The sequence below is a fragment of the Periophthalmus magnuspinnatus genome, chromosome 11 (genome assembly GCF_009829125.3).
Source record: "Periophthalmus magnuspinnatus isolate fPerMag1 chromosome 11, fPerMag1.2.pri, whole genome shotgun sequence".
NCBI lineage: Eukaryota > Metazoa > Chordata > Actinopteri > Gobiiformes > Gobiidae > Periophthalmus > Periophthalmus magnuspinnatus.
The window spans coordinates 17,223,339-17,250,346 of record NC_047136.2 but is presented as its reverse complement, the minus strand read 5'-3'; the positions used below and the strand labels follow the sequence as shown (position 1 = coordinate 17,250,346).

Below are 27,008 nucleotides of genomic sequence, written 5' to 3'. Positions count from 1 at the left end.
CATGATGACCACTTAAAGAGAGGGTATTACACTTCTATGGGGTATTACATAACACATTTAGATCCCCATGTTGCCTTTTATTCGTTTGAAAATGCTACATTTGCAATGTATTAAAAAGTTTTGTCTTTCTTCTGCTCACTGTTCCATGAGGGAAGGTCTGAGCAGAGAGTAGCCATATGTTGGAAGCATGTGAAGCGCTGCAGAGAGCTTCCTGGTTATGTAGGCTTGTGGGTGGAGCCTTGGACCTCATACACCTAACTGTAAGTAGGGTTAGAATAGTGCCTGTGAGAGACTGCAAGATTGCTCAAACACAAATGATTTGGAAAACCTCTTCAGGTATGTTTTTGATGAGGGAACAATGTTATTACTATTATGGTAGAAAGCTCCAAAGAATTGTTCTAGCATAACACCTCCTCTTTAATAGAAATTTAATCTTATTCCATTCATTCAGCCCTATGAATTGTACAATTTTGTTCTGAGGATTATAATAGTTAGGACAGTATAGAGTGTGTCCTGGTGACTCACCGCCACGTTGTAGATGGCCATGCCCACAGCGCGGTGGTCGTTGATCTTCTCTGTGGAGATGGACTTGGTCTCATAGGCCAGGAAGATCCCCAGGAGCAGGAGCAGACCCTTGTACCCGTACACCACACCTGAGGAGGACAGCAACATAAGAAGGTGTATTTAACAAGAGCTTTAAAGGTGCATTATGTGACTTTCCTATGGGGGAGTCCAGCACCTACTTGTCTCCACAGAGATGTTATTGCTGTGACTGGAACAGTAAACCATTAAACTTATCTGTCTTGTATTTATTTAATGTCAAGTATTTTTATTGGAAATGTTTTTTTTTTATTCATACTGTGAGTGGGCATGCGTCTGCACAGATCTGACCAGTAAATTGTAACTACTACGTCTTTTTAAACTAAAGTTTCAGACAAAGCAATATCAATTTTTAAACTGAAGTTTCAGACAAAGCAATATAATTTCCATGGAGACAAACAAATTGTGGACGTTAGGCTATTGTCGCAAAGGGAAATTTGTCCTCTGCATCTGACCGTACCTCAACGCTGTTTTTTGCTATTTGATTGTTGGTTAATATATTCAGGGTTGTGACAATATACCAGTTTCAAGGTGATATGGAAGAATTGTACTGCCAGATGCTCTATCCTGTCCCTGGAATATAGATGAAGTTCCCAGAGACAAAACAACAGTATGCACCTGAGTTTGAATCACTGACCCTGTAGTTGGTGGGTGAAAACCTAACCCACCACACCACCATCACCCTGGTCTGAACTCATAAGATACCACATGCTCCATCACTCACCCAGCCACGTGTTCATCTTCTCTGAGCTGCAGTGCTCAAGGAGAGGCTGGATCAGCACGTCCAGGTCTCCTTTGGGGTCCTCTCTCGTGAATTTCTAAACACAACAACTCACATTGTGTTAGCAGGGTGCACTTTGCTACGTTTCAATACGCAACGTCAGGCGGAGGTGAGTAGTCCTTAGTTACATTTACTTGTGTAACTTTTTGAAGCAATAGAGACTTGAGTAACTTTTGAAGAGAGTAGTTTTCAGATACCATACTTCATCTACTGGGGAAATATATTATACAGTGCAGCAGTACTCTTACTTGAGTAAAAGGTTTGGTTACTCTTCTCACTGTGAGTAAAGCCCAGCATACACTATGAGATAATTTGGCCTATTTAGGATCTGACTTTTGTGGAGCCCTCATTTGTGTGGTGTCTGTTGTGACTTTGAACGGCTCTGTCATATTGTAACCACAAAATATCAGCACTAGTGTAACAGCCAATAAAACAGAGCATCAGATGAAGAGGGAGGAAGAGGCCCAAGATACAAATATAAAGATCACTTCCTCGTGTCTTGTAAAGTTGTCAAGGCATTCTCATCCATATTATCCATTAGAATTTGTCCTCTGCAAATAATGATGCCCAGTTCACAAAACAGTGCTATTAATACAGTTTGAAGCGATCTTTATAAAGTGAAAAGGCAAAAGCTGTTTGTAAAAAGGTGAGAGTAGTGTGTCTGTTTACATAAATCCACTCAGTGAGAATTAGGGTGAAGCTGCTGCTAAAGTAAACTATGTAAGTTATCTCCGGCTTTCTGTATCATTAACAACATTTATCTGAACTATTGTACATTTCACAAATAATAATAACATAGTTTTGACTTGCATCTAAAGTAGAAGTGCATTGCTCTGATCTTTTGAACAATTTAGTCTAAAACAAGGGCCGAGGGGCACTCATAACTTTTAGCTTGTAATGTGTGGCCTCTTCGCTGCAGTCTTTGCGCTCAGAAATTTAAAATCTCTTCTGATTCTCCTCATTTCTGTGGTCTGTGCTTTTTGTTGCATGTTTAAATATCGTTCAAGACTGAAATATCCTGTAGTGAGTAGCAGACACAGCATTTATGCTTCATCCAAATATGATTTTGCTTTTCTATTTTTTGTGTCTGTCCATTGAAAATACTCAAATTTTAATATTTCCAGTCACATTAATTCATACAGCATATTTCAGATTTTAAATACATTTTACCTCAAAACTGTTTCACCGTAGTACTCAAGTAGTAGTTTCTCCAAATAATACAAATTATTTGCTTCTATGTGAGTAATAATATTTTAAAGTAATGTTACTCTTTCTTGAGTACAAATTTTGATCCACCTCTGTGTTGTTTTATGAGGACACAGCATTGCAAACATGGTTAATACAACTTTGTAAGCAAAGTCATACAAAAGAGAAAGAGATTTTACATTTCAGGTGTGTCCTACCTCCACTGTTATGTGCAGGGGGTCCACTATCTGCCAAATCATGAGGGACAACACATCGATGCCGAGGAGAACACCTACGGTCGCATACAACTTCCACGGCTCCAGGTGCTGCACATAGAGAAGAGAGAGACAAAAGTAAACCACTGGCAGAGTTAGAGTTTTTTGATGTACAGACACATCAGTACACAGTCAAACTAACTAAAGTCAAATTTAATATTAACACCTGTAGTCTTGGTTTAGTTCTGGTTTAGTTTCTGTTCAGCAAGCTTTTTAAAATGTATCGCACACCTGGACACCGTGAGGACTTGCAAACTCAACACAAAACCACCCAACACTTCTTGTTTCTTACAAATTAGATGCTAAGCCTAATTTATACAGTTTAAAAACATGAAAAACAGAACAGACTCATTTTAAATGGTTTGCAGTACTCCAAACTTATTCCTCACTTTCCTAACACACTGATAGCATACAAATTATTCACCGCAGTGAGTTTATATGCTCCATAAGAGGCCAGGGCTGGAGTTTTGCTGTCATGCTATTGTTAACCATAACTAGCATGCTAACAGTGCACCAGCATTACTTCCTTGTTTGCAGATGATTAAAAACATTTTCTTACACAGCAGTCTCATGTTTACTCTGAGTGTGAGTTTTGTTTTAATTTTTTTTAAAAATAACATATTGGCACTGGGGCAGGGAAAAAAATAAAAAAAATAAATAAAAAATAAAACTTCAGGGATGTTCCTTGATTTTCTTTCATGTAATGAGGCTCAACAGTGACTGACCCATAGACTTTTCAAAAAATTAAAATATTAAGAGTTCAAAGGCATCGTAGACTAACTAACTACGTGCTAATTAACATCCATAATACGGTTGTTTTAAGCCCAAAAGCAAATTTAAAATGCAAGATTCAGAAAAACATGCTTTAATAACTTTGCAGTTAATAAAGTTTAAGAAACAGATTTTAAATACAATTATTAGTCTTGTGGTCATTGCTCATCAAAGCTTTAATTTTCTTTTCCTTTTTTTGGAAAGTCTATGGGAAAGATGAATAAGAAATTTTGTTCTGGAACCAGGGATTGGATTTTTAAATAAAACAAAAAAGTTTATCTGCAACTCCCATTTAGGCTGATACATATCCAATTCATTTGTATTACACATTGCTGTATTTGTATTGCAGTTGATTAGTAAGTTGCCCTATTTATTAAATGCAGCTGTGAGACTCCGGTAGCCAGTAGGGAAACCCTCCGTCCAAACTCAGTAAATCCTTTGATTCCCTGAAGGAGGATTTATAGAGCTGCAAACAGAGCGACCAAAGCACAGTACACTGATCCATCACTAACAGGGGCCAATTCAATCAGACTGTGGGCAGTGGGCCGTGGCAGCGCCGGAGCGTACGCGCGGACTTCCATACACAGATATATGTTAGATGTGTATACAGTGAAGAGGCAGAGGGAAGAGCCGTTCTATAAAATGATATTGCATTATCCACATGAGAGCGCCTGTCACCTGGACTAAATATGGGCAATAAAGACAGCCCCAGGATCCCATCTTCAGTAATAGTGTTGTATACAGGTTTGGTCAATGTGAGAAATGTACCGTCACAAAGCTGTACCGGGCCGGCCTTTCTTGATGGAGAACTCAGTCTGTGGTCAATATCAACAGAGGTTATAACTGATACTTGCAGTGACATCACATTGGGGGTGTTTAACATGTATCTCTGTAGTAGAATGTTCAGCAGTTACCATGGAGATGCAATAGCAAACACTGTCAAAAAGTTTTAAGATCTGAAAACTCAAGAAGAAGATGGATTTAAATAACACACTTTTCCAGGAGCCTGTGATCAACAAGAACGTTCATAGTCGTGTCTGTAATTTTGTGAGAGGCACTTGTTTAACAGCATAAATCAACTCATCTGTAGTTCCAGCAAAGTTCTTTATGGTCAGATTGTGTTAAAACAAAGCTCAGATTAAAGTCTAACTTGAGTAACTGAGCTTCTGACAGAGTAATGCCTACAGTTAGCATCATATTCTCAGGGAAAGTTGATAACATCAGCTGCAAAGTATCAATACCCTCTATAGTGGAGTCATTGTCGGCTTGAATGGACAATACTACCATAGTGTGTTGAGCATTCATGCCTCCGGGTCCTGCATTGATGGGGAAAAAATAAAAACCTCCTGCCCTAATCCTGGTCTCCACTGCACAATTTTGTCTGCCTGCTATAAAAAATTACTGAGGCTTGAGTCATGTCTCAAAAATGGGACCATATCTCATCTCATTTCCCTTTCGTGTATTAACTTCTACAAATGCAAACACATCTAGCATAATAGTTGGGCTAGATAGTTTGCATTGGTAAGTGTCATTTTCACTTTTGTTTTTTAACGCTCTGAGTCTTCCTCCATTTGCTCTCCATGCTAACTCACTCACCCTTCGGAGAGCTATCACAGTACAATCAGCGTGCATTTCTGCTAATTAAACTACTGCACATCAAATCAGGTTTGGCAAGTTGTCGTGTACAGTTTTGGAACATGGTTGATGTAGGCTTGTGGGCTGAGCATTGGACAAAATCTTCAACTAAGAGTTCAACTAAAGCTCGGGAGAGACTGCATGGATGACATCGGAAACCTCTTCAGGCATGTTTTTTGATGAGGAAACAATGTTATAACATGGCAGAAAGCTCCAAAAAGTCGATTTTACATAATAACCCCTCTTTAGACATGCTCTTGTGCAGGATGTCTCTTCCCAGAGGAGAATAAACTCGTGAAATATCCCTTTTTAAATGGCACCTATCTGCTCAAAAACTAGATTATCAATTAGTAAAAAATGTGAACAAAACAAAATGAATTCTAAATCTTGTGTATCTCATCTCATCTTGTGGTATTTGTATCTTCTCCCTCCCCTAGTAGCATCAGAACAGAGACATTGCACTTAAACCACAACAAAACCCAAGCGCTTTATTCCAGGCCTCAAACTACACTTATGAAATCTTTGCACCGCGACAGACACAAGCGTGAAGTGTTAATGCGACCATAGGGCTGTCATCGAGCTAAACTGTGATTTCTACAGTAGTGTCGCACACAGGGATACGCAGGGACATAGGCGTACACTCAGGCTTAGGGAAATGTGTGCATCTGAAGATTTACATGAGTCACAGGCAGCGTGATGGAATAATCCCACATGAAAAGCGCTCTCCCTCGTATAGAGACTCATTTCTGGGATTAGCCAAGATGGTATTTTCTTTAAGATCAAATACTCGATTTTTTCTTAGATCTGCAAAGTATTGGCAGCTAGTATGGATTTCGAAGGAGACAAAATATGTTTCTGTAGCAGACTATATGAAAGGAATTACATGAAACAGTTAGTTAAGGTTAAGGTACACATCCATGGGTATTGAATCTCCAAATCTTGAGCTTTGTCCAGACTACCTTAGCTGGAAAATCTGACCTATTATGCATGTTTGGCCAGAGGAAACCAACCCAGACACAAGGAGAACATGCAAACTCCACACAGAAATCCTCGGACAACCTGGGGATCAACCTGGAACCTTGCAGTGAAGCGTAAGGGTTAGCCACTCCGTCACCGTGCTGCCTAGTTAAGAAAAATGTCTGTAGTCCTAGCCAAAGATTTAGTCATCACAGATAACTTTTTAATTGAGTTATCTACAAAAAAGATTGACATATTTGACTGAAGCTGACCCAAGCCCCTGGTACATAGGATTAAGAGGTGTGGAATCGCTGACTTAGCCCAAAGTCAATGTTTGCAGCTCTTTCTTTACTATAATCCAACTCTGTGGCCTCCATCCAACCATGCCTGCTCATCCATCCATATTCAATAAACGGCTATACAGTTCTACATCCTCCTAGACCCTCACAATGGGACAATGTATTCTAAAACGTCCTGACCACCACGAAGCGCTTCACTGCCGTCACGGAAGCAAGGGAACCATCCGCATCCGTCGGGACCAATCAGAACAGAGCATGACAAATAGCTGTTCAGTCTTGCTCAAGGGCACCACACCACGAAGCGGTTCTGCGTTGATAAAAGAGTCAATGCTACAATAGGGAATATAAAACATTTGACTTCATTTACACGACCTTGAAACATACAGTGCACCGGTGCTTATTATGGACCTGCTCCAGAGGCAAACACTGAGAGATTGCGGTGTTTAGTGGTCGGTGGGGCTGCACACAGGACCCATGCCTCTTCATAATTGGACCATTTGTACAAAGGACAGAGTTGCTTGTCTGAAAATGCCATCGACCAGCTTCGGTGTTAATCAGTTTAGTGGGGCCACTAGGCAAAATCTATACAGATAATAAAACTACGCATAGGTTGAGGGATACGGAAGAGAATGTCAAATTAAAATTAAAGGTCCTGTATCATACAAAATGGATTCTTGTGAGCTTTAAGCCATGTTATAAACAAACACCTGGAGTTGTGTTTTGTTTCATTGACCCACATTGAGAAATCCTTCATTATTAGTCTGTCTACATCTCCAAAGTTCAAAATGATCTGTTCTACCTTGTGACGACACTTAACAGCTATTTTTTTTATCATCAGTTCAGTAGAGATTGACAATTCCATAGTTGAAATGATCCAAATCATTGTAGTGAAGGTTTGAGAGAAGAATTCAGCCTAAATATGGAGGCTTTTCGAGTTAAACATGTGTGAATGAACCAAAACACCACTCCAGGTATGTTTTTGGTGAGCCATTAGAATATAGATCAGAAAATAGCATAATATGGGCCTTTAAAGTTGTTTGCAAGGTCAAAAGCCAGTATTTCTGTATAATTTGGAAAAAATATTGGTGAGAGATGAGGTGTGTAAGTGAAATGACAGACTGACAAGGGGCGAGAGTGCATTATGAATGGCTGAGGAAGCTTGGGCAGCACACTTTGATTGGTCAACGTGGTCAGTAATACATCTTTTAAAAAACAATATGAAACAACAGAACAAAATGAGTGCATTTTGCAAAATTGAAACAGTTGCGAGACTGGATTGTATTTCATTGTTTTGATCCACTTTGTGTGAAAGTGAAACTAAAATCAACTGGAGCTTTGTTGTGTTCAATTCAGATGTGGAGGCTACAAATAATAGTTTTCATAAATGTATTGTTTTAAGTAAGTGAGTTGTCTTTTATATGTATGTTATAGCAGCTTGTACAGTTGTCTGGATTCTAATGTTGTCATGATAATAAAATTTCGAACTCAATTTCTATACTAAGGAAGACTTGATACTCAATACCTTTTCTGATACCATTAAAATAGAATAAAATACACAATTTGCAACACTGTCTTTTATATTCCCATGTGGTCTTATATCTGTGTAATCCTTCAGTCATCCAGGTAGGTTTTATAGTGGATACTAGTCTATGGGGTCTTATACTTGTTCTGATACAGCACAAGATCATTTTAAAACTATTCAGTAAAAAGGTTCATTTCTGTCCAGTGACTACAACTTTGTGTTTGTATCGATACCTGTTCAAACGAGTATCTGATACTATGACAACCCTAACTGGCTGACGTGTTGCTCAAGTGAAAATTCATTATTAATATTTTGTCTAAAAAACATGCAGTTTTATGTTGTTACTTTCTGGCATTAGTCGTCTTTGTTGTCTTTGCCTCGTGTGCTCAGGTCAACGTCATAACAAACTACAGTATATCTGAGTAAAACTAGACATTACCTTTCTGCGGTCCTTTTTCTCATCCTTCTTGGTGAAGACAGTGTGGACCCACCAGATCTTCGTGAACATGCTCCCATAGGCCAGACTGAAGCCCAGACCCAGCAACCACAGCCGGAACTGCCAGAGAACACAGAGACATAGAAGCATAATGAATAAAAATGTTTTCTGACAAGCAATGTGATTATGATTCGATATGATTTAATGATAGAATTCTGTTCAAAGTTCACATGAAGCCATAATTAACCCAGAGAGACATAGAACAGAACAATTTGGGAGAAAAAAATAAATATGAACATATTCAAAGTTCACATTTTCAACAGTGAATATTTTGTTGTTTGGTGCTGTCAGAAAAGTCCCTGAAAAATCCCTCACTTTGAAGGTAAATAAACCAAGTGCACCTTCCTCCCCATCTCCTCCCTCCACACTTGTTCCCAAGGACAATTAGTCGCGTTATCACCCCTCACAGGTCACTACTCTCCTGTTTCTCCACCAGAGCATATGTTTGTGTCCTAATAAAACCACACCATGTATACTAAAACGATAATCCAATAAGCCTTGAAACTGACTTCCTACCACTATCTTTATCCATCTGGTTGGATTTTAATACATCACCAGTACTTTCATTTCTAAACATGGTCATTTGAGCTGAACAAAACCCAACAGATGGATAAATCACCAAGAAAATGGAAGTTCTGCATGAGCCCCAGTCACAGCATGGAGCAGATACGCCAGCGACTTGACCAACATGTCCCAGAACCTGAGAAACAGCCTGGAGTTACTGTGGTCGCCAGTACTGCAGCACCAGGTCTACATGACTTCAGAGTTCAGTCTTAATCATTTCACTTAGCAAATGTACAGTGTGGGGAGCAATAGGAAGCAAAGGAGGAACGTTCAAAAGGAGTTCATCAATTCATCACAGTGAGCACATCTGGAGGAGGACCTGAAACATACAGTATGGAGCTGGATGAACTACAAAAATAAAAATAAGAGTCAGAGGATTATTTCAGCAAATCGGACCAAAAGGCATCTGTAGCTTGGGAGCAGCTTTACCACCAGAAGGATTCGACGGGCAGAGCGGGACCTGGAAGAATAAAAGATGTTGTCTTTACAAGGGCTCCTGTTCCATTCCCAAACCGCAAGTCAGTTCAAGTCAAATGAAAATACAACCTGCTGCGTCTGATGCATCCTCTCATTCCCAAAATCAATATAAACCGGATGCACCTTGTCAGCCATGACCACATCCTGAGGTTGAGGGTTTTTCTGGATCTTTATCTCGTCAAATGGTTCATGATGCTGGAACCCCTAACTCTCAGCTCAGCCCATTCAATGATTCCTCGTCCATCCATGTCCATCCTGCTCCACTCTACAACCCACTTCTCCAAACACTACAGACCAGGTTGTAGCTCTCTTCTGTGGCATCCAGAAGCCCGAGCACCTCCCCATCATCAGGCAAAACCCACCCATAGCAGCCTTACTGTCAGCCCGCCCTATGTGTTTGCACTCCAAGGTTGTTCTTCCATTTTCTTTGACACTGTTTCTCACTATGTTACCTGAGAAAGTGGTGGCAGTACAAAGAAATGGCTGATCTCTAACAGAGTACAGTCAAGAACTCCAGATCCAAAGGAGGCAACAGAAATGCAAAGGAACATCCTGCACCCAAAAGTCCCCGAATCCCTCACCAAGTGCACCTTCTTCCCTGTCTCCACCCTCTGCACCGGTTCCTAAGAAAAATTAGTTGAGCGATCACCCCTCACAGCTCACTATTCTGTTGTTAGTCCACCAGAGCATATGCATGTGTCCTAATAAAACCACACCATGTATACTAAGCAGAAAATCACAAATAAAGCCTGAAACTGACCTCCTGCCTCCATCTTTCTTTACCTATTTGGGCTTTAATTCATCACCAGTACCTTCTTTTCCAAACTACATTTTACAGGTACTTTTGTTGTCTTTTGTCATTTGCTAATTGTGTCCATTCAAATTGCGTTTTTGATTAGATTGCAATTAATCTTGCCACTCTACGTAGACTTATAACGACCCTCAGTCATACATCACAATGAAAAACAGGCTGCTCCTCTCTCTCTCTCTCTGTCTCTCTCTGTCTCTGTAATGCCTATGGGGTCACCTTCAAATCCAAACACTATCTTGCTCCAACTTGGATGAGCCTTGGACAAATTAGCAGCAGCCACTAAATCAAGGCTCAATTCGGAGAGGAGACGGATTCCTAATCAGTGCTTTGACATTTGATTAAAAAGCCCGCACATAATTAACACAGCAATAAAATAACAACTTGGATTAAATCATTCTGGTGATTGGGGGTAGAGAAATGAAAGGTTTTCATTCTAGTAAATCCAATTGCGGTACAACTCTGGAAATAAGGTCGGAAACACAAAAGTTAATGTAAAGTTATTACAAGTGGACTGCAAGGTGCCTTTGGGAAACACACTCCAGTTATGGCTCATATTGCTGCCATATTTAGGAAACAAACACAAAATATTACATCTCTGAATACAGACTACAGACTACTATTAATTTTACACTCAAATGTATTTTAGATCACTGTGCAAGACCTAGTAATAGCTTTGTTAAAACAGTAGCATTAGTATTAGCTTAAAGAGAAACTGCACTAGCACAGAATGATTAAAACAAAAAGGTACATATACATTTAAATAAATAATCAATATAATTGCCATCAGCGACATCAGAATTTCATTTGAATATGTTTACTTCATACCTGAGTTTGTAGCTAAACTTAACATGTAACTTCTTCCTATTACCTTTTGCTTGTTAATAACATAAAATATTAAATGAGAAAACATAGATCATTGTCTGCAGGATATAATTCCATAATTCCAGTTATGACCCCGTCCATTTGACCTGACATTCATTTACACTGTGCCCATTATGTGGCTAATGATATTCCTGAGCATGTTAACCACTGCAGTAAAGCTGACACATCTTCAAGTAATATTCATTGTATTACACTCTATGGGTTATTAACTGCCAACACAAAACATATATAGACCTCCGTGTTACCTTTTATTGTTTTGAAACCGTAACATTAACGTAACATTCAGTATTGTTTTTGACGTTCTAAGTCCCTCCTTCTCTTGCTCTCCTCACTAAGTCACTTACCCTTCAGAGCGTTTTCACACAATTGGTGTGCATTCTGCTAATGAAACTACTGCACATCACATCAGGTTTGTGAATTTGCAGTGTATTATTTTGCACGCTTTTCTATATTTATGATAAATAGCTGTGCGGGATCATGCTTAACAGAGGCTTATGGGCTGAACATTGGACAGAATCTTACAGTGAGGCTTGAATTGGGCCTGGAAGAGATTGCAAGATTACTCAAACATGGAAGGGTGACATCTAAAATGTCTTCAGGCATGCTTTTGATTAAGGAACAACAGCACAACGTGGTAGAAATTTGAATAATACCTCCTCTCTAAGCGACTAAACACTGGCAGGTAGTATTATAGCCTGAGGACCAAAAAAAAAAAAAAAAGGATCTGAGGGCCGCATTTGGCCCCTGGGGCATAGTTTGGACATGCCTGCTTTAGACTAATCCAGCAATGGCCTAAAATTCAACGATTAATGAAAATGAACAATTTAAAAAGAGTGAAAATGTCATCGTTGTGCCCCCTTAAAACACAAAATACATTACGACAATGGACAAAAACTTTTATAAACAAAACCAAAGAAAGATGAAACCTGGCTTAAAATAGCCAAGCATAGTCATGACATGTCAAAAAAATAAATAAATAAATAAAAAAAATAGGTAGCCCCCCTAAATTCAACAGGAAGTTGGGCATATTGGGTGAAACTTGTTTTTTGCAAAATTGTACCCTTCATACTTTGAATGTCACCACTTTGGATTGTCATTCAAAAGGCTTGAGAATTTGTCAAGAACCTAGACCCATGTGAAATTAAAGATTATTGTTTAGAGTTTTCATGAATTCTAAAATGTGGGTGTGGCTAGCCCAAAAAACAGTGGGAATTTTGAAAAGCATAAAAAAATGTGCGTATTTCTTACAGATGATGTCGAATTGAGTTGGACTCAATAAACCATTTGTGCATTGATGACCTCAACGCCAGAATCTACAAGATGTATAGCTATAATATAAAACTGCTCTACAGCGTCTCCTTGAAAATTTGAATGGATTCACAAATTTTAGTCGTTGAAGACAACTGAAATTTGGCACAGACATCCTTCTGGTCATTCTCAATAAAAAGCCAGTGAGGAAATGCCTTCATCAGCAATTGTTTTGCCACAATAAATTAAAAAAAAAAGTGTCATTGAAATACAGCAGTTCAAACATCTGGAGCTGCAGAGTCGGTCACAATCAATTCCTGATTTATCTTTGCAAAGTACTACCAGGTCCATTCATAATTTGCCCAATGATAATGACAATACACTTTTTGAAATATAGCAATAACTTTAATAATAATAAGTATGTAAAAGTATGTGAAAAAAAACCTTATCTGACATGTTCAAAGTAAAGGATTTCTCAGGTCAAGCCTATTGTAACTGTGTTTCTTTCAAGTATCCTTGTTCATTAGTGTGGGGAGGATGGAGCGTGAGATTGGCCTTCCACACAATGGCATTCAATGCAGCGGTCAGGCCAGGTAAAGTGATCCAGTAACTGCTCCAGTAACTGCTCCATTCTTACTCTCTCCTCTGGTCAAGAGCTGTGATGTATGACCAGTCAAACAAGATCAAATTTACAAGTTCAAAGAATGGTTCCGTTAATGGTCCCTTAAAGGTGTACTATATAACTTTGCTCTTGGGAAGACAGCACCTACTTGTCTCCATGGAGAGGTTAAATCTTTACCTGGCATGTTTACAGTGATTGGACTTATAGATCTTGAATTTGTTCAGTAATATGCGTTTTAATTGATGTCAAAATTTGTTGTAAAACCTGCATTCAGATCTGATCTGTAACTTGGGCTGGTGACATCACTTGGCTCTATACACGTTTAATGTCATACTGTGCAACATTCTTTTCCACCTGAAAAGCTACATAGTGCACCTTTTAAGCCACAGTATGTAACTTTGCATGTTTTTTTTTTCTTTTTTTAGCTGTATTTAGTGTACTGAAAAACAGAGAAAAAAAATATACATTCTTACTATGGGCAAGCTTGCATCTCCACAAACCTGACGATTATTTGGCCTGGACGAAAGCCTTCTCCAAATCCAGTCTTATATTAGAAGGTACAGGGAAATGTAGCTTTGGTTTTGTCTAACAGAACACTAATGAATACTGTATATCTAACAATGACACTAAACACCTACACTCTGCCCAGAACCACATTTCAAACAGCACCGCTAAACTGGGCAGTGTGGGAGTGGATGAAGGGGCGGGGCCTGGAGGTATGAGCAGCAATATGATTGGTCTAACAGGTATCCACACTTCAAACTCCGCCCCTGCAGCTAGGTGTTTGTAATCAGAAACACCTGACTGCGATTGGGGCAGTGCTGTGTGATGTCAACTACTGGAAATTGCAGAGGCCACTGAAGGCAGCACACACTTATTTAATTTAGGTATTTTTGACCTGAAAGCTGCAAATTTACCTAGTAGATAATGCTATTAAAACACTATATAACAAGTTTACTCATGAAAAAGTGGATTTTTTAGTTCCAATTTAAATTGATTTAAATAGATCATCTTAACTGTAAATCTCTCCTCCTCGCATGATGCCTGTCTACTCTAGTCAGTGATTAGATTTTTTCTTCTCAGCAGGGGAGTTGTTTCTGCCCCCTGCATTCTCCGTACAGTATATGTGACTGTGTATGTGTTAGTGTATTTGTGTTTGTGTACATGTGTGGAGTAGTGACATGTCAGCACAGTCAGTCTCTCGTCGTCCTCCTCCTCCTCCCCTGTGAACTGTACATCACGACCTCTCAAACATGCACACTGCACATACACATGCTCCTGCTGCACTGGAACCTCAGGGAGTCATGGCAACGTGGTACTACATTTTTGTATACAGTATCTACAGTAAATAGAGGTGGTGTTCATGTGGTGTTTACAATTCATGCTTTAGAATTTTTATCATTTTAAATAGAGGGCAGGGTACTATATAACTCTATGGGAGATTTACAGTTTTGAAAAGAAATATCCAAACTCCTGCAGATGTTGAGCCATGTAATTATTTGTTAGAGACTGCCTCCACAAACGCGACATGTTAATCTTATGGTTTAATGTCATTTAAACGTCCTTGGCGTGGAATAATGGCACCAGTTTCTAAAGCTATAGTGAAAAAAATAATTTCACTAACGCAATCAGATCAGATTATCGTAAAACTGTATTATTCTTCCGCATATATTTTTTATGTAGAATGGGTGACATTGTGGAGCACTTCCTGTATTACCACATGACATCACAAAGTGGAACAAGGTCGAGTGTTTTCTGTTTGAGAGAAGAACTCAGCCTAAATGTGTAAGATTTGAGTATTAAACGTGCAAATGAAACAAAATGCAACTCTGGGTATTATAACATAGATCAGAAAATAGCATAATATAGGCCCTTTACAGCAGAACTAAGTAAGTTTTGATGATAGAGCTCCCCCTGCAGCTCCCTTATGAGAATACACTGTCAGGGAACAGACTCAAAAAGAGCCAGAGTTTCCCAGGTTGGGTCCATCATATTGCAAAACACATATTTAACCATCACAGGGACTTACAAAGATGTTTAATAAGGTAAAAATGTTACTTAGTTCTGCTTTAAGTAACTAATTATATTATTCCTATGAAATGATATGATATGTATGTGCATACTTTGAGATCCCCAAACAGGTAGAAACAACTGTGAGCCTGAGACACTTTGGGAGCTTAATACTATGGCTAATAATGAAAGTGGTGCAGTGAGTTAAGGTTTGCCCCACTAACCAGACAGTCGCAAGTTCAAGCCTTGAAAGCAGAACATTAGAGTCTTTGTATAATAATTTCTAGACAATGGTGAAAACAGATATTACTTTGCTATATAAAAGTGCTTTGGGTGTTTTGAAGAGCGCTTTATAAATCCAATGTATAATAATAATTTCACTGTTTTGGAAGTCTTACCACTGGTCAAAGTAGATTATATTACCTACTTTAACAGTACATTCCAAAGAGGCCCAAAGACATAACTTCTGGTATTTCACATGTTGTCGTGGAGAGTGAAAGTGAAAGTGAAAAGGCCATCTTACATAATGTCCAATACTTTGAATCATTTACTATTTATTTACAGAGTTAGAGCATGTAGTGGACTTGGCCTTTTTCCACAGTGTTTTTGAAATGTCACAATTACTCCAGGGATTAAGTCTTGGAACAAAAAGAAAATGGACAAAACAACCCAGCCACAAATATTGAAAAATAAAGTTTGGCTGAAATTATGTATTTGTTAGGTACAGGTACTTTCAGCTGGTGGCACATCGCCTGCATGATTCCAGGGAAATAAGACAGTTAAACCATACTTCGGAACATTCTCCAAAGTTTTATACCATGATTATAACCTAAGAAACAGTATTTCCATGGAGGCAAGCAGAAAGAGGCCCTCCACCAGGCTGAAAAGGAGTCAGGTTTGTGGAGATGCAAGCCCACTCACAGTAAGGACTCATATTTTACACTGCAATAAAATTAAAATCAAATAAAAATTCTACTCTGTTTTTCTAAGTTTTACTATTAATATAAACCAAAGGATAAATTGATAAAAGATAACTACAGCTTCTCTGCATTTCCTGTCACCTCCTTGTCACTGGCTTTGTTTACACCATAAATACAGTCATCTAGATTTTATTGGCCATTTAAATGTACCCACTCTACATGTATCCAACTGCATGCGATTTATGTTCGGCACAGACTAGGGAGGCATTCAACTGCATGGGGTTAGAAACAGCCATGAAAACATTAGACGTGTTTTGACATGTACTCAGTCCTTTTAGATCAGCAGGGAGGACAAACGACAGTCCCCCCACAATGGACTAGTGCTTGTTTTGTTTAGGTTACTATGTAAAAGTGAAACCTACCAGTGCTTCAGTGTGCTTATTTGTGTAGTGGAGAGAAAATGAATTGTGAGTTACGCAGTTTGATGCACAGTTTTAGTGCCAATGCTAAATTACTAAATGCACCTGAACACCTCTTAGCTGAGTTTGCTCACCTGCATTTAGACTGGGACAAGTGATTGACAGGTTTTGGGGCAAAGATGATTTGAATGTGGTTGTTTAGCACACTTGGAGTAAACACAGTGATTGACTAGTCCCTGGAATTGTTTTATTTGTATTTTCACAAACAATTCCACCCACATGTGTCTGTCCTGGTTTAGTGATCCCATACCTGGCACACCACGGGGAACTGTCTCCGGTGCACGTGTAGTCCATCGATGCCCAAAGGGAAGACTGCGGCCAGAGCCATCATACAGCCCACAGCGGTCATGTTGTTCAGGTACGGCTGAGAGTTCTGGATGTACCTGCAAGAAGAAAAAAATGGGGACTAAGTGTTTGATGTTTTTAAATGGCTCTACACAACCAGAATTAGTCACTTCTCATTCAGTCTTTTCTCTGTAGATAAATACTGAAAGCAAATCTGAAGCAAGAAAGGAAAAAAACTAAAAACTTTTCTACATATTTCTATTATAAAGTAGCCACCCTCTGCTTTGTTGACAGTGCTACAAACCCATGGCCCTCTATCATGTTTTTTAGTTCACATGTATGTAAATGTAACTTTGTGAGGCATCGAGGAGAAAACAATGCTAAAAACAATAATTGGTGTCAACGTTAGCTAGCTGTGAAGTTTGCTGTGGGACAATTTGAGTCTTTGAATTTAAAAAAGCTCTGAATCTGACTTTAACTGTCTTAAAAACATGTAAAACACTTATCCTGCAATCAGAGCAAATTAATTATTCACTGCGATGAGTTTATAAGTGCTTTTCACAACTTTCAGAGACGAGAGCGGAGGTTTTTTTTCCCGCAAGTAGCATGTTAACACATACTTCCTGATTATCGTACAATTAGATGCAAACGGTACACAGCAAACTTATTTTGACCTCAAGAGCTACTTATACAATATATCTGTACTGGGCTAGACAAAATGTACTCAAATACATGGCAAAAAATCAGGCAAAGAGCATTTAAGTAACTTTTTTCAAGGTTATCCAAATGTACTGCAGTTGATACACAGATGAAGTAAAGGTACAGAACATGTATTTGATCTACACTGTAAGAACCAAATACTGTCATATGCCTTTCAAACGTGCGTGTACTTTAAAATGTGCCAAACTATGTGAAGAGTTGTTAAAATGCCCTTGACTTCCTGTCCCCTTATTCTGCCATCTCCCAATTGGCTGCTCATCAGTCACATGTCAGTAGCCCTCAGCCTGTGACGGACACTCGAGCGCTCTGACAATCTCCTCCTCTGCAACATTTCATTTAGTAAAGACGTCATCCATCTTACTGTTTACACTGCCTTTCACAGTGAAGCCAGTGACGCTGCTCTAAGAACTGTTCTGCTTTACTCTCTCAAAGTCAAAGGTATTAAAGGAGTCAATATGGAGGGTAGGGTTGATTTTTTGTTTTGATTTTTGCGGAGTAAAGGTAATCAGGTTTAAAACGTGGCTAAATGTCTGGATATATTTTTATTTTTTATTAGCAACAAAATAAAGAAACAAAAATTCAAGCCCTACAGCAGATCTTATATAAGGAACAAGGAACGTGCAGTTGTTTAGAAGTCAGTGACGCAGTGTTTTTAAGTGTTTATTTTTATTTATTTCATTTTATTTTTATTTTTTTTAATGGAAATTTGCAGAAGTTATTTCAAAAGTCACAGCATTTCACAGCAGAAGTAAGAATTAAGTCCTGCTACTCCAAAACAGTTTCCAATGGAGACTATTTTCAAGGCATTTAAGGCTGAATTTGAACCAATTTCAGACAATCACAGGAGCAGAGGAAGCGAGGACAGAATAGGCATCCAAGCTAATTTGACAAAGCTCTACCTCTAACCACTGAACACGAAGAATCACCAGGGCTGCAAATATGTCATCATTGTTTTTAAGGTTCATTTTGTTGATTCTCTTATAGCATATATCATACTCTCAGGTAAAGATATCGCCAGTAGTAATAGCACTGGTGGATAAAGTACGCAGTTGAGTTATTTGAGTAAAAGTAAAGATATTTAAGTAACCATTTAAAAATGTACTTTAAGAGTAAAAAGTATTTCACAAAAGTGTTGTTAATTTGTTAAAGTGTTAAATGTAGTGATATTGATTAAAACATGATGCATATTTTAGTCAACTGTTGCAATACAAATCAATTTCAAATTTTTTCTCAGGAATTTCATGTATTTATTTTTGTTTGCTCAAAGCTGAAGCTTGAACTCCAAAACTTGTTGTTTGACTTTTCAGTCCAGTTAAAAATGCAGTAGAGTAAAAAGTACAGATACGTACTATTTAGTGAAGTATCTACTCTAAAATCTACCTAAGTAAAGATACCTAAATATATATTCTACTCAAGTACAGCACTTTACTGCTTTACCTTACTGCCTTGAACAAAGAACTGTTCTATCAAATAATGCCACCTAAAAAAAAAGCACAATCAAATGGTCTAACTTGTAAAAGCATCTATGTACAATCCTTCTCTAAAGTTAGGTCAAACATTTACAAATGTTGTAACTCACAACATTTCTTAAGCATTTGGCCAAGCAGCAACATATTATCTTATCGCTAATACACAAATGTTCATCGATGTATACTGCACAGTTCAAGTAGACTCCCTAATGTAGTTTTGGTCCTGTTTCCTTTCTATAAGCAGCCAGATGACGTCCTATACATATAGTGCATATAGCCCTTGAGTGCTTGTGTACCTCCAGGGATGTCTGTACCCCTGTTTGGGAAGCCCTGTCTTAGATTACATCCTTTTCTCCTTTTTAATTTAACAGTAGCGTGATATGAGCACTCACAAGTCGTGCTAGCTTGCGGCAGTTTGTAGGCCAGGCCACCGGGGAAACAAGGTTGCACAGCACTTCAGTTTCTGTATAAAAGCTACAAAACATTCCCCTCCCAGGGCTAACCGCTAACTCTATAACTCTAAAACAACACTGCACATTCAATATTTTCATACTAATACAGACAACTTAAAGGTCGTAAATTATGCATTGTTCACACTTTAAAAAAACAACAACTTTCTGACAGACAAGTCAGACATATTCATGTTTTATCCATGCATATAATGCAGTAGTATATATAATGAAATATAATGTATATAATGTTAAATGTTCTGAACTCATTTTTTTCTGATGTGCAGTATTTGACCAAAGTTTGTCTTGCCCCAGTACAGATATGTTGTATAAGCTCTTGAGATCAAAGTAAGTCTGCTGCATGCTGTCAGCATCAAGTTATAAAACACTTTATTATCTGATGAAAAGAAAGTGCGCATTAGCATGCTAGTTGTTTGTTAGTTTTACTGTGTCTGCAAAACTCTCCTCTGGCCTCAATGAGGTGAATGAGGATAATGATAATGACGATGCTCAGATGCATAAGGTAAGTGAGGAATAACTTTGGGTAGGGTGCTGCCTTAACACTCAAACCCTAGTTATTTGTAATAAAACATTAGTCCTTGTCAACAAAAAGAAAATAGTTTTTAATTTGGTCCAAAATGTATCCATTAAATAATAATGTTCTTGTTTGTGCAGAAATCGATCTGTTTGGTGGACTGTCACACTGAATTTATTAATGCTGCTATAATGGTAAATGTCACCTCACAGTTTGGATGTTATAAAACACAAATAGGGAAAAAGGGGGTTGAGAGTTTGGACCTTGGTTAATGATTTAACCTCCTCCCTCTGTCGCCATTTGAGAATCAGGCAACTTAGAATTTGTGATTCTTTTTATCAGTCAGGAGTGTTTGTTTACCTGCTTCACATGTTTCAGCTACTTCCTGTAGCCTTCCTTAGAAGTGGCATGTGATGGTGTAGTGACGTGTCTTGTAGGCCGCCAACGAGACACATCACTACACCATCACGCTCCTGTCTGACAAAAATAATTGCTAATTCTAAGTTTAAAACTGAAGATGGAATGAAACTTTACTGAGAACTAGACAAATTGGGTTCAGGGCCTTTAACTCCACACTTTTAACTCCAGACATTTTACACGTTGCCACCATCACTCTGTCGGTCCCATGCGCACTGGAGCTGGCACAGAAAGGGTAACTCTCCTCCCACACAGCCCTGCAGTGGAGCGCAGATGGATATTTCTGTCATTCAATCGTCTCCCGGCTGCTCGCCCCGGTATTAGCTGTCTGTCAGGCGTAGCTAACACAAGTAGCGCTGGCTCCGTTATAGACTTGAACCGTTTCTGGATTACACCTCTCTGTCTCTTTCTCTCTCCTTCTCTTACTGTGTCTCCCTCTTTCCCTCTGTCTCTCTCTTCCTCTCCGTGTCTCTCTCTTTCCCCCTGTCTCGCTCTTTCTCACTTTTCTCTCCCCCCACCCCCAGCTCATATTAAAATGTCCCGCTGGCTCGGAGCATGGGCGCGAAGGCTTAGGAGCGGAGTGTGTCTTTCTCCTGGAGGACGCCAACACGCAGTCTGGCACAGGAAACGGAAAATCCTCTTTAGCGCTGAAAGCTAATCCAAAACACAACACCGCCCGCAAATACACACTTTCGATTGATTTGAAAGTAATTATAGTGGTGAGAGGGAGATTTTTGACAAGTCAAAGATTGGAATAATGTCTTCTTAATACAAGCGTATTTATCATTTTTGCTTCAGTAAAAAGTCAGTGGAAGGTCTTTTATCTATGCACTGATGGCTCACTCATCTTTTTAACCTTTTAGCCATTTTGCACTTATCAAAAACATACCTGAAGTTGTATTTTTGCTTCATTCACACTTCACTCACACTAATTTTTCATTAATCCATTAATACAAATTTGTCTTCCCTGAAATGCTCTGTTTACATTTTTCCCGGATTGCTACATCATAGATAAAACTCCGTATTTCTTCCATACAACAAGTCCATAAGTCATCTCTGGACTCGTTCTGTGGTCAAATTGGTTTTATTAGAATAGCATTGTTTACTTATCCCAAGGTGAACAAAAGCATGTTTAAAAGGAAATAAAAGCCACATAAATGGATCATATGTGCTCCTTAAAGCAATGGTCAGCAAGTTTATTTGAATTGGAACTTTTTTTTTTTGTTAACAAATGATGGGCCTAACACGACATTGCCACCACTCTCCACGAATTTGATCTGTAAATGGTGGCGTCACCTGCTTTTCACCATAGAGATGAGAGAGTTTAATACTGGCATGCACATTGATCAGCTTTTAAACCTAAAAAAAATAAATAAAAACATGTAAGTTCCATTTTTAACGTAATATTTTGGGGATTTTCACCAACTAAGAAATGTAACGTGCAGTTTAAAGGACAGAAGATAAGGACAATTGGATTTTGTGATTTGAGCGCTGTGGTTTGTTTTTTCTGTATCCATGGCAACCCTGCTTGGAGATAGCTATGAAGCTAGCTCTGAAATGCTACGGACTTTCTACACCAACTGTGGCAGAAGACATTCCAGAGGAAACACTTAGAGAGAGTGGTCCCTCTCATCAATGACTGGAACAACAGAGCAGGAGGTTTAGAAGAGGCTTTCCTGTTGTGTGTCCAGAGTTCAGCTGACTCTCCCTGGAAGCCACTGCTGTGATGCTCCAGGACACAGAGGACACAGAGAGAAGGGACGCTTTTGTCCTGAGGGCTGTGGGTAACCTGCTGAGCTGCACTGAGCCTTTTGTTTGAGCTTTTCTTTTATTATTGTATTTAACACCGCAATGTGCTTAAATTCCCCTTGGAGCCAAATAAAGTGATATTGATTGATACTACTTTGTACAAATCTAGGCATAGCCACAAGCAGGAGTGGAGGCTCCTTCAGAAAAGTTACATAGTGCACCTTTAACAATCCGATGCTAAAATGTCCAAATGTGTTTACAGGCTAAAATAATAGGACCTTATAAAACCTGGATAAGTGCATGTAGTGTACGCTCGCTGTCATGAGTCATTAAAAATTAGAGAAAGCATTAAAAAAATGACAATTTTGCATGTACAGAAGTACTTGAAATTACTTTGTAAACAAGTTTAAAAGTGAACTTCTTTGAAATGATTGTACACTGAAGGACAGGTGTTTGCTTAATTGCAACAGAACCCAAACGGATCGATCTGTTCTGAGGTTTATAAACAGTGGCGAGGGGCAGAAGCTCTACCTGACATTGCTGTTGTAGATGTTGAAGGTGAGACACACGATTCCCAGCAGAATTCCCAAACCGGCAAACACGGACACGGACACAAAGAGCTTCTGTGACAGGTACCGGAACTCTTCTATGACCACCGTCTGGTCAGCAGGGGGACCGGCACCTGAAAGAGAGAGGAGAGCAGGGTGTGAGCGGACTCCAGAGACACAATCTTACCAGAAACATTATGCTGCATTTGAAAAGTACATTTGGGAGCTGTCTTGTGTAAATGAAGGGGAGTTATGATTTTAAGAATTTAAGCAAGAGAGACACACAGACAAATGACTGAGGAGCAATGAATAATTTGTAGAATGGATCAATTTGGCACTTGAAACCCAGCAGATATAACTGGAGTAAATGTGAAGAAGAGAAAGAATAATGCTTAAAGGAAGGTTTGATAAGACTTTGCATTAGAAAAGTAGTATCTAGGGCTGTCACTCGATGAGTCGGTGTAATCCCTCATTTGTTCAGAAGTGATCCAATTTAGAAAAGGTTTCAAAGAAAGTAATCTGGGCACTGTTTTGAAATTGAGAGTTTGAATAAGAGTCCAAATGGTTTGAAATGTCCGGATAACAACCTTTAAAACCTTTTCTTCCTGGTCCACCCTGCTTCACTTTGCTATCTGAAAAAGCTGTTCTAAACCTGTGCTAATGACCAAGTAATTATTGGATGTGAATATTAGTGATGTGCCTAAGGGTTTGTGAGAGCTAGAGACAAGTTACATAGATTTATATTTTTCACTTCTTGAAAACCACCCTATCTTTAAGCTCCTGCAGATCCTCTGCTGCTTGTGTTTAAGCTGCTCTGGGTGTTAGCAGTAGCATTAGCCTCAAGCAGTAATCTGCTGCAGCTCTCAACTCCTTTAGAATAAATACAGTGCGGTATCAGATCGATGAGTGCTGCCAATATCTGAAAAGTGTGAGGTGTTGGTATCAGAATAATCCTGATTTTATATAATGATAATAACAATGCATTAGATTTAAAACAACCTTTTAAAAACATCAGCAGTCAGACAAACACATTCAATCAGGGTATTCAACCAGCAACCCTCCAGTTATGGGGCAAGCATGTCTACCAGATGCTCACACATTTTCAATACTTTCTTCATTCTGTAACTTTCTGCAGACACTTTGAATGAAAACGTGTCAACAAAGATGGCAAGTATGTATTATCTTATAAAATAAATGTACCAAAGGTTATTATTTTTGAAGCCAGCATCAGCTTGTCAGGTTGGGGACACAGGCGAAGGACAGAGAGAACCACACTGTCCTCCCTGTGTTTGAGCAGAGCCCCACACATACAGAGTGGACCTGGCATACACAGAGGAGAGGGGCGGGATATGGCTGTATCATTGGTGGCAATGTTTGTTCTGCTAAATAGTAATGTGGCTTTTTCACTGCTGTTTTCAATGTCATTTCTGGTTTTGCAACTTTAAATAATGTGTGGTAAAAATGCATATGTTAAAACTTTCTTTATACCATCTGCTGACAGCGCTTGGTGATAAAGAGAAAAAGAACTAGCTATTTAAGCAACACAACAAATCAAAGGAAAACAAATCAGGATCCCGGTGATGAAAATGTGTCTGTAAAAGTTTGCAATTGTTTTCATTTGACACATAATACGCCAGAGATTTTTGACTTTTGAAATGAAGGAAAACTCAGTAGCTCAGTGGTTGGAGCATTCGTCTAACAACCTGAAGGTAGACGGTTCAGTCCCTCCTCAAAACAATGCTTACTGGTGGGCACCATGGATGAGTGGCTAGTACTTGCCCTTCACAGCAAAAAGGTATGACTCTGCCCTCTGGTTTCCCTGCCTGACCAGCCAGTTCCTTCTAGATCCCATCCCTTCATATGAATCAAGGTCAGGAATCGGCTCATAGAGCATAAAAAACTTGTGTCCTAATGTGGGACGGTCTAACCACAGCTGCTAATTTGCCCTCATATCACACAAAATATATAACTTCTTCTAGCTGAAAAAAAAAGTGAGGTTCTGAAAAAATCCACACTCTTTCTGTTTTTTTCCCATTTTAATAAATTTTTTTTTTTTTTTTTACATTTAAGCCGGAATATTTGTTTTGACATGAACGGACCATGCATCTCTCTGATTGGTTAATCCGCCCGTCAATCACGCCCTTTGAAATACGGGAGACAGGATACGGTTTCAAAACCACTTGTCTTTGTACAGTTTTGTCAAAGCATGTGGTTACTTAGTCAAGCAACTGTTTTCCCCGTTAACCCCAAAAAACAGATATTTCTGACCAAGACTAGCTCAAGATCTGGAGATGGGGCCCTGAGTGGTGCATGGCAGTAGCTCACTGCTCCTGACAGGCGGTCCCAGTGGCACTGCTTGAAGGATGGGTCAAAGGGAATGAATATCCCTTATGAGTGACTAACAAAAGTATATCATACTGTTGTCATGTCTTTCACTCTCCTTGCATATAGAATCATTTGCATCCTTTTTCAATATTTTTCATTTTCAGTGCTTCGAGCTTTTCATACCAAGTAACATCAAGGGAAATTTTTAGCCTTTCGAGCTCAATCATAACTACACCAGAACAGAACTACCAGACCTGCTATCTGCACTAAGTCCGAAATGGAACTAAACACCGACTAGAACTGAAGAGGAGTCTATGTACCACTAGAACACGTACCACAATTAGAGAACCAGAGTTAGACAACATAGAAGATACAGGCAATATTCAAACTGTGTATATCCCCAAAACAACTATTTTAGATGTTGTTCTTTTTTTTTTTTAGACATGACTCCCACCTCTTCTTGAAGTGTTGCTATTCCTGCTTGTTTAACCTGTCAAATGGGATACAGTTGCATAGCGTAATCCTTGTTTCCACCCAGGCTGTCTTTTTAAAACCCAAGCCTCACTACACACCATGTATCTAAATGATAGCAGCCGCCTGGCCTGTAGCGCAGAGCCATCCGTCAGCTCGTCTCCCTGTCGCGGTTATGGATGTTCAGAGGGGAGAAGCGGTTTTAGAGGTGTCCCGAAGCAGACAGGCACACTACTCGATGTGTACAGGGGAAAGAATGAGCCAGGTTTACTCAAGGGTGCATTTACGGGCAGTTCACCATCTGAGGAAGCTTATATGAGGGTAGGATTGGCACAAAAAATCCATATCTATACTAAAAATAATCCCCAACCAGATACAAAGTGATAAAACTACTGTATTATTGAAAGTAGATAATGTTTCCTGAATAGTTTTAGAATGGTCTAGATCGGAACTAATATAAGACCACATGGTAATAATATAATAACTACAAAAAGATCAGAATATAATCAATACTAATCAAGATCGAGACTATGTGATGCTATTACAGAAACTACAATTACTTTTTTCATCATTGTTGTATTGAATTGGTATAAAGCGTTTTTGAAATACAGTGGGTATCCCGAGAACATGATGAACACCATTTCACAATCAATACAACAACTTCACCAAGAGTCCAATCCTATGATATGGCTTCAGTAGACTGGCAGCAGATGTGGCTCTGTCAGAAAATCTATCAGCCCTTTTCTCCTCCTTTCACCGTGATTCAAATTGACCCATGTTTGAAATGTGCAAGAGAAATAAGCTATACAAGAGGTCAAGGATGGGGTTTTTATGGTGTCATACAGATGAACTGGTGGATTATACGTAGGGCTGTGCAGGTAATAGAATTTTAGTTGAGATCGATTCAGTGGTCAATTGTCAGTGATCAGCTTGGGTCTATTTAATGGAGAGGTCTACAGCCAATCCTCCTTGGAGTACACGAAAGAATATTTCTCAATGTTCTGAATGTTAATATCATAAACTGTTTAGAATAATATGCCCATATATTGATTGATTAGTATGTTTGATATCAGTATGCATTTGAGAGAAAACTTCACTAAGAATACCTGGCTTCTTCATTAGTTGGCACAAGATGACACCAAAGCTAAACTTGAGTTATATTGGTAAAGTAGCTGCAGCAAGCACTTTGTGTAAAAATCAGATGGCTGCAAAATCTGTGTCTAATTATGAAGATTTTTATAGAACGTTGAAGCCAGAAGAAAGATTCTGATACACAACTATGCAAGGCTTTTGTAGGTTTCAAAGTGTGACAGTTTAAAGGGTCCATATTACGCTATTTTCTGATCTGTTATAATGTTGTTTCCTCGTCAAAAACATACATGGAGTTGTGTTTTCTTTCATATGTTTAACACACAAACCCTGCAGACAACACACAAACAGAAAATGCACCACCTTGTGATGTCATGTGGTAATACAGGAAGTACTCCACTGTGTTTTTGAACTCCA

The 27,008-nt window shown here is 38.9% G+C and overlaps 1 protein-coding gene across 1 annotated transcript in view; it reads right to left on the bottom strand.

Annotated features, from left to right (window-relative positions):
• The window catches only part of gabbr1b (gamma-aminobutyric acid (GABA) B receptor, 1b), a 249,965-nt gene that overhangs the window by 19,692 nt on the left and 203,265 nt on the right, over nucleotides 1-27,008 (bottom strand). Inside the window, exons 14-19 of the mRNA XM_033975440.2 lie at nucleotides 22,690-22,840; nucleotides 16,785-16,917; nucleotides 8,465-8,581; nucleotides 2,785-2,892; nucleotides 1,325-1,418; nucleotides 526-653 (exon numbers count right to left, since the gene is read on the bottom strand). Of these exons, the coding sequence (XP_033831331.1) occupies nucleotides 526-653; nucleotides 1,325-1,418; nucleotides 2,785-2,892; nucleotides 8,465-8,581; nucleotides 16,785-16,917; nucleotides 22,690-22,840 (731 nt within the window). The remainder of the gene's footprint in view (nucleotides 1-525; nucleotides 654-1,324; nucleotides 1,419-2,784; nucleotides 2,893-8,464; nucleotides 8,582-16,784; nucleotides 16,918-22,689; nucleotides 22,841-27,008) is intronic.